Genomic DNA, 12,153 nt, shown 5'->3' with positions numbered 1-12,153 from the left:
GTGTTCAAGACACCTCGCTCCATTTGCCCTGTAATCCAGAATGCCTCAAAGTCAATTGTAGCAACCTGTCTTACAATTTGATCAGCACAGACTCTTGGTTGAATGGCTTCCATTCTTTGCTATATTATTATATAGAACCTGGATTCATTTAACTCTGCGCGTGTTGGAAATCAAACTTGGAAATTCTAATTTAAGTTGAAGTTTGTTAAAGGATTTTAAAATGACATTTAAAAAGTCCTTATTTGTTTTGAGTGCGAGAAGACTGGCAAAGTTTAATGTTGAGTCTTTGATTTTCTCACTTTTGCTCAGCTAATGCAAAAGATTTTGTGTAGCTGAGATGTGTTGAAAAAGAAAGTAAATTGTTTTGCTAAAATGTTTTTTAGTTGCTGTGTCCTGTAGAATGGCATACTTTGTTTTTGCTACATCTGCTGGATTAACCTTTCTCTATAGTGCCTTTGACTGCTCAGCTTGTCTGAGCTCAGAATAGACTTGGCCACTGTTAATTTTGTCAATTTAGCATTAAGGGAGGAATTAACGTTATTTTTCTGTTGGGTTGTGAATTTTGCTGGGGTATCTGATGTTTTTGTTTTTACAACTGTGTGTCAATTTGCGTTAAGATTCAAATGATTTTTTTTTTTAAAAAAGCCTTCCTCTGGAAGGTTGCTCTGGCATGCTGAGATTGTGTATTCTTTTCCAATATGTGCAACTTACAGTTGATCGGTTGGTGGGGATACCATTTGAGGCAATAAACAAATCTTAGAATTCCAGCAGTGTGGAAGCAGGCTGTTGAGCCCATCAAGGCCATACTGAACCTCTGAAGATCGTCCCACTCCAATCCCACCCCCTTCCCCTATAACTCTATTTCACATGGCTAATCCACCTAACCTGCACATCTTTGGACTGTGGGACAAAATTAGAGCACCCAGAGAAAACCCATGTGGACACTGGTAGACTGTGCAAACTCCACACAGACAGACACCCAAGGGTGGAATCAAACCTGGATCCTTGAACCTCCTGTGCCAACCGAAGATAAGCTTGTGAATGTAGCAGGTCTTTTGAAAATATACAGTTTTTTTTGTTTTCCTGCCCGTGTAGCTCTTTAAATTGCCTTTGTTGTCAAATCCAAAAATGTGTTATGAAAAATAAATATTGTAATTTTTTATTCTGGATTGTCCCCAAAATGTATATGAAAATTTTCCAAAAAAATCAATTTGTAATGGACTTTAATTCCTTCCTAAGAATGTGGTGTGGCCGTAATGATACTGGACTATAAACCAGAACTGTAGATATATGTTGTAGGGGCAACGTTCTGAATGCTATCATGGTGAATGGTAAATTTGAATACGATAAAAATCCAGAATTAATACTAGTCTCGTTGTTCATTGTAAATACCCATCTGATGAAGTAGTGCTCTGAAAGGAAATAAATCTACATGTGACTCCTATCCTGCAATAATATGACTTTTTAATTGACCTCTGACTTCTGAAACGGCCTAGCAAGTGCTCGATTCAAGGCGGTAACAGTCAATGAACGGAAGTCCAGCCAATTTCGTCCATGTCTTGTGTATGAATATAATATATTTTTTAAAAAAAGACTTGATTTTTTTTCAAAATAAAGGTCTAGTCTGATTCTGGAAAATGGATTGCCAGTAAACTCATTTATCATCTTCCCTAAGCTTGCTGTACTGTCTTTAGTTGCATGAATTGGGTCCCAAATAGCATACGTAAGATTTCACAGTTCTGGTATTTTTAACTATACCCTTGGGCAATGCATGTAACTAATTTTACTTAATGCTCTCGATAGTCCAAACCATTAACTCAAATGACAATTGCAGTACGTACTGGTGATTGCTGCACATAATTGTTGCAAGATAAAGTAGATAGGGCTGTATGCATCGAGGTGCCTTATTTTGGATAAAGATCTAGGAGAAAGTGAGGACTGCAGATGCTGGAGATCAGAGCTGAAAATGTGTTGCTGGAAAAGCACAGCAGGTCAGGCAGCATTCAAGGAGCAGGAGAATCGACATTTCGGGCATGAGACCTCCTGTTGCTTTTCCAGCAACACATTTTCAGTTTGGATAAAGATCGTATGTTTTAAAGGGTGCAAACCTGTATTCCTGCTTGTTATGTGTACAGAAGAGGGCATGATCACTGACAGAAGAGAGAATGATGTTAGCAATAGTCTTTAATTTGTCCTAAGAGGCAGGGATGGTTATATGACATGCAAGTAGGAAAACAGATTTATGAGTTCAAACTCCTTTTGAATCTTAATCTGTTGAATTATTTTGAACAGTTAAAGGTCATCAGAAATTCTGAAGATAAGGCTTCTTAAGAAAAGAAACTTAATTTGTTTTGAGGTTCAGCCTTGAGAGGGGGGAAAGCAATGTTTAGAAGAGAATGTACTGTTTTCAAAACATTCCAGGGTTAAAGTTCTGGAAGAACCTTGAAGAAATGTGTGTTTGTTTAACTTTTCATGATGTCCTTCTTCAAAATTGTTTTTAAATAAGCAATTAACCTTTATTCAACTTTACCAAATGTTCAACAATGGCAATAAATGATATTTTCGAATAGAGTGGGAACAGAGACATGAATAATTTACAGAGCAAGATCCCAAAAACTGATTGTGGCATGATGATAAATTTGTTTTGCATTTTAGATTCTTCCTCCCTCCAGCAAAATATTTTCCTAAGAACCTGTACAATGGTAAACAAATGCTATTCACTTAAGTGTATCCAAAATAGTGAAGGGACTTGATTAGACTTTTGGAATGCAGCTTAAAATGTCTTCTATTTACAACTGAAAAATGGAGAAAATATTTGAGGGTCATGAGTCGGTGGAATTCTTTAAATTGTGGAAGCAGGGCCATTGAATTTTTTTTTGATTTTATCAAATGGTGGAGCGGTTGTGAAGGTCTGAATGACCTATTGTATTTTACACGGCTAGAATAAGACATAGCACTGTTGTGCAAATATAAAGTGCTGTTTAAACTGTGGGCTAATATGATGCATGTGATCTCATAGAGACTTTTAAAATTTTAACAGGACTAGATAGGGAAGATGCAGGAAGGATGTTCCTGACGGTGGGTATGCCCAGAACCAGGGATCACAGTCTGAGGATTCTGGGTAGACCATTTAGGATGCAGATGAGACATTTCTTCACCCAAAGAGTGGTGAGCCTGGGGAATTCATTACCAGATGAAGTAGTTGATGCCAAAACATTGAATGTACTCGAGGCAGCTAGATATAGCACTTGGGATGAAAGCAGGATTAGACTATTAAATCAGATGATCAGCCATGATCATGATGAATGGCAGAGCAGACTTAAAGGGCTGAATGGCTTTCCCCCGCTCCTATTTTCTATGTTTACCTTTGTAGAGTGGATTCATGCAGTACCGTACCTGGTACACGATATTTTGGTTTTGAGAATGGATGTGGTGTATGTTTGGTAACCGATTCAGAAGCACTTCAAATCACAGCTTTTGTATCTTTTAGATTAGATTAGATTAGATTACAGTGTGGAAACAGGCCCTTCGGCCCAACAAGTCCACACCGACCCGCCGAAGCGAAACCCACCCATACCCCTTACCTAACACTACGGGCAATTTAGTATGGCCAGTTCACCTGACCCTGCACATCTTTGGACTGTGGGAGGAAACCGGAGCACCCGGAGGAAACCCACGCAGACACGGGGAGAACGTGCAAACTCCACACAGTCAGTCACCTGAGTCGGGAATTGAACCCGGATCTCTAGCGCTGTGAGGCAGCAGTGCTAACCACTGTGCCACCGTGCCGCCCACTTTTATCTTGATGTAACAGAATGTCTAAAATTATATTATGTTATATGACAGATTATTCCAGATTTAAAAGTTTGACTTCTAAAATGGCAATCTTGCAAAGCTGGCAAAAGCATCTTTGGGTTATTTGTGGAATGTTATTGTGCTCAAAGAGCACTGTTCAACCTGAATTGCTGTTTAGTCCAAAGTGTTAGAAAGAGGGATCTCTGCACAGCTATGGGGGCCTGCCTTAACCCTGTACTACCTAGATGTGTTAAATTCCTTTGTAGTTTGTGGTATATTCTTCTTTTGCTTTGACATTAAAGATGTGTTCCAATAAAGTACATAACTTGGAGTGTTTGTCGCAAGTGGAATGTCACCCTTTCATGAAATTAACATTTAAGGAGTTTTACAAACGATTACTGACTGCATTCTGCAGGCATTTTAAATGTGAAGTTGTAACAATGAAGTGACAACTAAGAGGCTTGATTTAAAAGTAGGTCATTTTAGTTCTACATTTTAAAAATAACATTACAATTGCTGTACTGCATTTACGTGTTTGCTGTCTTTGCTAAAGTGGAGTCGAGGCCAAGATTAAATAGCCATGATGGTATTGAATGGCAGAACAAACTCAAGGGGCTATTCCTCCTAGTTATGTTCTTGTGTTCTGTGCTGAGTCTAAATACTTGTGGGCAGAAAGTTGACATTTAAATACGGTACAGTACTTGCACAAAATAGTCAAGCTGGACTTGCCTGAATTTCAGTCTGAGTAATTGAATTTTCCCTACCGGATTCCTTTTTTAATATTAAAAAATCATCTTCCTTTTTCAGCTTTCAAGAGTTCCCTTATTGCAGTCGACTAAAGAAAATGAAAGCATTTTTAACCCGAAGAGATGTTTCAAAGGAAGAGGTGGTTAATGAATTGGGTAAGAGTTGATTTTTCCTTGACATTGTTCTGTATTGAGCCTTAATTTTCTTTATTTTTTGGACAGCCTGTTTAACTTTGATAGTATTAAATGACAGGAAAGAGAACTGTGCCAGTTGGAAGAAAGATCATTTGTACCAGGAGTTCAGGATAGAAGCTGTTTCCTGCTGATGTCTGTCTGTCCGTCTGTCATTTGAAATCACCATTTAAATGAATTATTCAACTTTCACCTATTTATTGACTTCACTTGGTTCCAGTTCTCATTGATACCAACATGGATAGAACAGTTGAATTGCTGAGTCGAGATGAGGATAATTGCTTTGACTTTAAGGCAAGAAGGCCTAGTGAAATTGGAATTAGTGAAATTGGCAAAGCTCTCCATTGGATGATGTCGTTATCTGGCACAAAGATTATTAAAACAACTAATAAGGAAGCTATTTGATTCATTAGTGCCAGTGCCTGTGCCTAATGAGGCTAAGAATGAATTGGTTAATTTCATTCTCCAGGCTCATCCCACACCCTGAATATTTTTCTTGGATTTGAATCTAGAACCCTTGATGAAACTCTAAACAAGAATCATGCCACTGGGTGCAATCATGGCTGATGTTAGACTCAATGGCACTACCTCTGACTTGGGGACTGAGCCAGTGTCTTGAGTTTCTAGGAGTTGATATTTTCTAATCAACTGTTCAGAGAAGGTATGACACACCAACTGGAGCAGGCAGGTCTTGAACCCAGGGGTTCTGTCTCCGATTCTACTGCTACACTACAAGAGTCCAAAGATTTTATTAAGGTAATGTCCTTAGCAGAACTATCTTCTGCTTCATGAATGACCACTTCACCTACTTCAGGTAAGAAGTGGGAATGTTCACTGTCGATCACACAAATCAGTTCTGTCTGGAATTCCTCATATAATGGAGCAGTCTGTGCTTGCACGCTTCATGACTTGGGCAATAGCAAGTAACATTTATGCCACATTACCAGGTAAGGATCATTCTGACAAAGAGTTTAACCATGTCCATTTGATATTCAATAACATTTGCTTCACTGAAATCCCACTTTCAACATTCTGGAAGTTACCATTGAAGTGAAATTTTACTGAAGTCAGCCACAAAATTCCTAATAGCAACAGTTGCGTGAACACAGAACAGCCCCTTCGGCCCTCGATGTTGCGCCGACCTGTGAGCTAATCTAAGCCCATCCCCTGACATTATCCCATCATCATCCATATGCTTATCCAAGGATTTTTCAAAATGCCCCTCATGTAGCTGAGTTAACTACATTGGCAGGCAGGGCATTCAACGCTCTTACCATTGAGTAAAGAACCTGCCCCTAACAACTGTCTTAAATCTATCACCCCTCAATTTGTAGCTATGCCCCCTTGTACAAGACAACATCCTAGGAAAAGACTCTCACTGTCCACCCTATCTAATCCTCTCATCATCTTGTATGTCTCAATTAAATCCCTTCTTAGCCACCTTCTCTTCAATGAGAACAAACCCAAGTCCCTCATCCACTCCTGATAAGACCTTCCCTCCAGACCAGGCAACATCCTGGTAAATCTCCTCTGCACCTTTTCCATTGCTTCCATTCCTGTAATGGGGTGACCAGAACTGTACACAACATTTCAAGTGTGGCTGCACTAGCGTTTTGTACAGTTGCAGCATGACATCTCTGCTCCGGAACTCAATCCATCTACCAATAAAACGTAATACACGCACTATCAACCTGGGCGGCAACTTTCAGGGATCTGTGTACATGTCACTAAAATCCCTCTGCACATCCACACTGCTATGAATCTTTCCATTGACCCAGTAATCTGCCTTCATGTTATTCTTCATATAATGAAGCAGTCTGTGCTTGCACGCTTCATGATTTGGGCAGTAGCAAAGTGAATCACCTCATTTATCTGCATTGAACTCCATTTGCCACCTCTCAGCCCAATTCTGCAGTTTATCCAAGAACCCCTGTAACCTGCAACATTCTTCCACACTATACACCACTCTACCGACTTTAATGTTATCTGCAAACTTACTAACCTATCCACCTAAGCCTGCGTCCAAGTAATTTATAAAAGAGGTGATCCCAAAACAGATCTTTGTGGCTCACCACTAGTAACTGGATTGCAGGCTGAATATTTTCCATCAATTACCACTCACTGCCTTCTTATAGAAAGCCAGTTTCTAATCCAAACTACTAAATCACACTCAATCCCATGCCTCTGCATTTTCTCCAAAGGCCTACCATGTGGAACCTTATCAAAGACTTTACTGAAGTCTATGTACACCACGTCAACTGTCCCACCCTCATCCACATAATTGGTGACCCTCTCAAAAAATGCAATGAAGTTTGAGAGACACGACCTGCCCTTGATGAAACTGTTGACTATCTTCAATTAAATTGTTGCTTGCTAGATGGTTGTAAATCCTATCTCTTAATCCTTTCCAAAATTTCTCCTACAACAGATGTAAGGCTCACTGATCTATAATTACCTGGGTCATCTCTACTGCCCTTGAACAAGTCACAATGTTTGCAATCATTCAGTCCTCTGGTACTACATCTGTAGACAATGATGACTCAAAGATCAAGACCATAAGTCAGCCATCTCCTCCCTAGCTTCCCAGAGAATCCTTAGATAAATCCCATCTGGCCCAGGGGACTTACCTACTTTCACACCTTCTTGAATTGATAATACATCCTCCTTGTTAACCTCCATCCTTTCTAGGAGGAGAAAGTGAGGTCTGCAGATGCTGGAGATCAGAGCTGGAAATGTGTTGCTGGAAAAGCGCAGCAGGTCAGGCAGCAATCAGGGAACAGGAGAATCGACGTTTCGGGCATAAGCCCTTCTCTGCCTGAAGAAGGGCTTATGCCCGAAACGTCGATTCTCCTGTTCCCTGGATGCTGCCTGACCTGCTGCGCTTTTCCAGCAACACATTTCCAGCTCCATCCTTTCTAGTCTAATAGCCTGTATCCAAATCTTCTCCTCTAAAATATTCTCCTTTTCCTGGGTGAAAACAGATGAGAAATATTCGTTTATCACCTCTCCGATCTCCACAGGGTCCACACACAACTTCCCACTTCTGTCTTTGACTGGCCCTTTTCCTACCCTAGTCATCCTTTTATTCCTCACGTAGAAAGCTTTAAGTTTCTCCTTTTATTATACCTGCTAAAGACTGCTCATGTCCCCTCCTTGCTCTTCTTAACTTTCTTTTTAAGTCCTTCCTAGCTAATCTGCTCTAGTCTAATTTCATTATTTCTTTATGATTGAGGAGAAGAAGAAAAATATCTGAATATCAAATATTGTGTCAATCTGCAATATTCATACATGTAGAAACTATTCAGTAAATATCTTCTCCCTCTTTTTTCGGGCTGTTATTTATAATGTCTTTTATGTTAAACTTTTGTACTCGCTTTTTCAATATGCTCTGAGATATTCATTTTCTTCCAAAAAGTCATGCTGCAACAGGAATAATGGTTTGACAAAAAATCACTTATCTTTAAGCTGTGGCATAAAATCCTTTATAAGTCTCATGGAATTTTCAAATGAACTTCCTTAAATAGCCAGCAGTATTCCACTTGGGTATACGAGGTACAGTGCTATGAGTTATGTACTCTTAATGTCTATCCATGGATACCATATCTATCTGTGGAGCTTACATGGTTGATATGATTTGAATGTCTGTAATGTTTAACTTTGTTTCTTTTACTGCTTGTACCTGAGTTTTTCGCACCTAAGATGGTGCTGTGTGTGGTGCCATTAGACACTTTTTTTTCATTATACTTCTGTGCTCAAGTACAGAAGTACAGGTGACAATAATATCTAAATCAAAATAAAATTTAAATCCTTTCTTTTGCTTACTTTTAGGGAATGGAATAGCCGCTTTTGAATCTGTGCCAACTGCTATTTATTCCTTTTTGCGATGCATGGACCCTGATCCTGAAATTCCAGAAAACTACAATGGACTTGAAAGGACAATAATCTACAGCATTTCACTAGGTGGAGACACTGATACGATTGCTACTATGGCTGGAGCAATTGCTGGGGCTTATTATGGAAAAGATAATATCCCGCACTCTTGGTGGAAGAGCTGTGAAGCTTATAAAGATACAGATTATTTTGGGGAAAAACTGTGTGACTTGTACTGCAGTCGCCTCATGTCCTCTCTAAAAACAGGATAAAGTAAATTGACTGGAAACGTGTTATTGAAAATATAAATAACAAAATTGAAAATGTCGTCATGACAAAACGGGTCGTTTTGAATTCAATTAATTCTTGAAACTTGCTCTGTTTTTTGTTATCAAAACTGTTTGGCTGTTTCAAGGTATCAGTGTTTTTAACTTTAAATTGTTTTAATGCTGAACTGATTTAAAGAAGCTTCTATTGTAATTATTTAATATCTTACTTGGTTCAACCTCGAGTGAGGAGTGAATGAATAGTACAAACTTTCTTATTTAACCAGAGCTTGTCTTATGGTCTTGCCAAATTAACGATGTGATGAATACTGGTAGCTTTCCTTTATTTATTCCTTGAGTCGTGCAGCTGTTGCAACATTTTCAAGGATAAATTCATGAATGTGCTATTATTTAAAATATGTATAGTCAATATATTGGGTTAACAGACTGAATATGATGACCCCACTGCTGAATCTGATCTTTCTATTGTCTTTACTAAATTATTGCTGGTTGCTTGCTAGTTTCATGTAGCTATTCTGGAGTTGGGTGTCATTTGAACTCCTCCAGATGAGGGAATGCATTTTCTTGCAGATCTATTATGATGTTAATATGATGTTAAATCAATATTTTTTGTAGCATTGCTTTGTATCATCCATGCTGTGTTAAATGGCAGCTAGACAAAGGACAGTTTGGGCACTAAAATGTAACTGAAGTTCCAGTGGACTGCCTAGAAATTCAGGGCAAACTTAGTGTGGCTGGTAATATTACTAAATCTCTCAAACAAATAAACTGAGCAAATATCCCAACAGTCCATTCCGGTTTAAAATCACCAGAGATTTTGCTTTATCACCCTGATGATTTTTCTTTGTAAGATGTTAGTGAATCCTAGAATCCCTAAAGTGTGGAAGCAGGTCATTCGGCCCATCTGCCTCCAAAGAGCATCCTACCCTCCCTGTAACCCTGCATTTCCCATAGCCGATCCATCTAACGTACACATCTTCAGACTGGAGGAGGAAATTGGAGTGCCCAGAGGAAATCCATGCAGCCATTGGGAGAACTCCACACACAGAGGTGGAATCGACCTCGCGGCCCTGGCGCTGTGAGATAGTGACTCAATCAGTTTTGCAGTGCTGGAACTTTTCCTCTAGAGCTTTGCATTTTACAATACCTTCACAAGACTCCTATTTTTTTCAAATGTATCTATTCTAAATTCAGCTTCAACACTAAATGCACCAAGCAGACTACTGTGTTTGCTGGAAATCTGAAACAAAGCAGAATGGTGCAAGTATTCAGCTGTCAAGGCAGCATCTGTTGATAGAGTTCAGATTTCTCATCAATGACTTTTCATCAGAACCGATTCTTCTAATGCTTTTTCTGATAGGTATCTTCACAGCTTCTGGTATGGGAATGAGGTTTGGTGTTGGTGATTCATGTTTTAAACATTCTGCATTTTGAAATAGTGTACTAACCACTCTCCCTCCATTTTTTTTTTAAAATGATTTTATCACTTGCCAACCAACTTTTTTTCTGATTTGATTTATCAAAGCTGTTCATAATCTGGAATTTCAAATTCCCTTTTCTCTGCTTTTTCTGTACTGTTGAAAATGGCTCAGTTTCCTTAGAACTGCTCTGTATTTAAACCAATCAACCCTGGCATCATTTTAATAAATGGTGCCTATAACCATTTCCAGAAATTGCATGTTCAAACATGAACACAACATTTAACTAACTAATCTAGATTCTTATAGGTTTAGTAATCCCACTTTATAGAGTGAGCCCCTTCTTATAAACCTTAAAAAGTATAGTGTATTGTTTTACCTTCCTTAACTTGATGCACTTCAAAAGTTAGGAAATCACTGGCTTTGCTGTGTACATTAAAATTTCAGATTTATTCTGTCATCCATGTGAATATACATATGATTTAGAGCTTCTAATACTTCTCTCAGTTATTGAAATGAGTATTGAAATTATTTGCAGGACCAGAACAGAACATGAGTTTATTGAAGAAGGAAGCACTAGAATGAAATGATTTGTGGGAAGTAGTATTGTGGTTTGCCAGCATTCAATATCTCTTAGATTTACTTCAGGCAAATGATTAATTTCTTGCCGTGTGTTTTGTGCTTCAGAGACTTGAATGCAACATCTTAGCTAATACTCCTGTTACAAGAATATGCCAACTGTTGTAGGTGGTGCCTTTTGGAATGAGACATTAGGCTGAGGCTTCATCTGCCCTGTCAGATGAGCAATAAAGATCCCAGGGCCCTAATTAAACAAGAACGTCACATTCTCCCGTGTCTTATTTATTCCCCCATCCGGCAACAATAAAACAGATTATCTGGTCATTACCTTATTTCTCTTTGTGTGACCTTGCCATATATAGATTTATGCTGTTTAATTCATTACAACAGTAGCTGCACTTCAGAAATACTTCACTGGCTGTAAAGTGCTCTGAGATGTCCTAGGGTCGTGTAAAGAAGTATATAAAGATTGTAAATACTTCAGAAGGCAGTTTGCTTGCCCAAAAACAGGCTTGATGGTCTGAAATTATTTCTGTATAAAGTCGAGAATAGTGGAGTGATGAGAATAGGTGTAGGTCTGGTGTGGTGCCATTGTCTACTTTGTGTTTTAAATTCTTAAAAAATAGTTATGTAGGAAAGTCCATCTCCAGGGAACAATAACTCAAAACTGGAGTTTGAATATTAAAATGTATTTCTAATGTGGTTGATCATTTGTGATTATGGGCTCAAAGATTTATTTCATCGTAACTGTATATAACAATGACCCATACTAAGGAAGTATTGTTGGTTTCTCTTTGAAATGTTTCAGAGTAATAAAAGTGTTTTTTTAAAATGTTTCTCCTCTGCATTTGAGTTGCCCTTTTAATCTAACGTTGACTGCTCATTAGTCTCCTCTTCCGCTACATCCAGCAACACTCGGCTAAACTGAACAATACCGGATAAGGTCAGCAGGTCTGGCAGCACCTATGTGGCGGGGTCAGTTATCTAAGTTGGCTCGATGTCTGGTTTGAGAGAGTGTTACATTACTGCAATGACTGAGGTTACCATGAAGCACTCTTCTCGACTCCCCCTCCTTGTCTGAGGTGTGGTGACTCTCCGGTTAAACCATTACCAGTTATCTCTGTTTAATGAGACAGCAATCCTTTTAAAATGTGGGGTTGGTTAGCTCAGTTGGCTAATGACGATGCAGAGTGTTGGCAATGAAGTGGATTCCTCAGGATACATGTTTTTCTAAACAATCTGTTCAAACTGTATTTGGATACACTT

At 38.8% G+C, this 12,153-nt stretch overlaps 1 protein-coding gene across 1 annotated transcript in view; it reads left to right on the top strand.

Moving 5' to 3' along the window:
• adprs (ADP-ribosylserine hydrolase) overlaps nt 1–11,719 on the top strand; it is a 29,942-nt gene extending 18,223 nt beyond the window's left edge. Inside the window, exons 5-6 of the mRNA XM_043717694.1 lie at nt 4,603–4,697; nt 8,562–11,719. Coding sequence (XP_043573629.1) covers nt 4,603–4,697; nt 8,562–8,875 — 409 coding nt within the window. The 3' untranslated portion in view covers nt 8,876–11,719. The remainder of the gene's footprint in view (nt 1–4,602; nt 4,698–8,561) is intronic.
• The last annotated feature ends 434 nt before the right edge of the window (nt 11,720–12,153 follow it).

The sequence above is a fragment of the Chiloscyllium plagiosum genome, chromosome 27, assembly GCF_004010195.1.
Source record: "Chiloscyllium plagiosum isolate BGI_BamShark_2017 chromosome 27, ASM401019v2, whole genome shotgun sequence".
In the NCBI taxonomy this organism is placed as follows: domain Eukaryota; kingdom Metazoa; phylum Chordata; class Chondrichthyes; order Orectolobiformes; family Hemiscylliidae; genus Chiloscyllium; species Chiloscyllium plagiosum.
The sequence above is the reverse complement of the archived record's forward strand: the minus strand, read 5'-3'. Positions and strand labels throughout refer to the sequence as shown.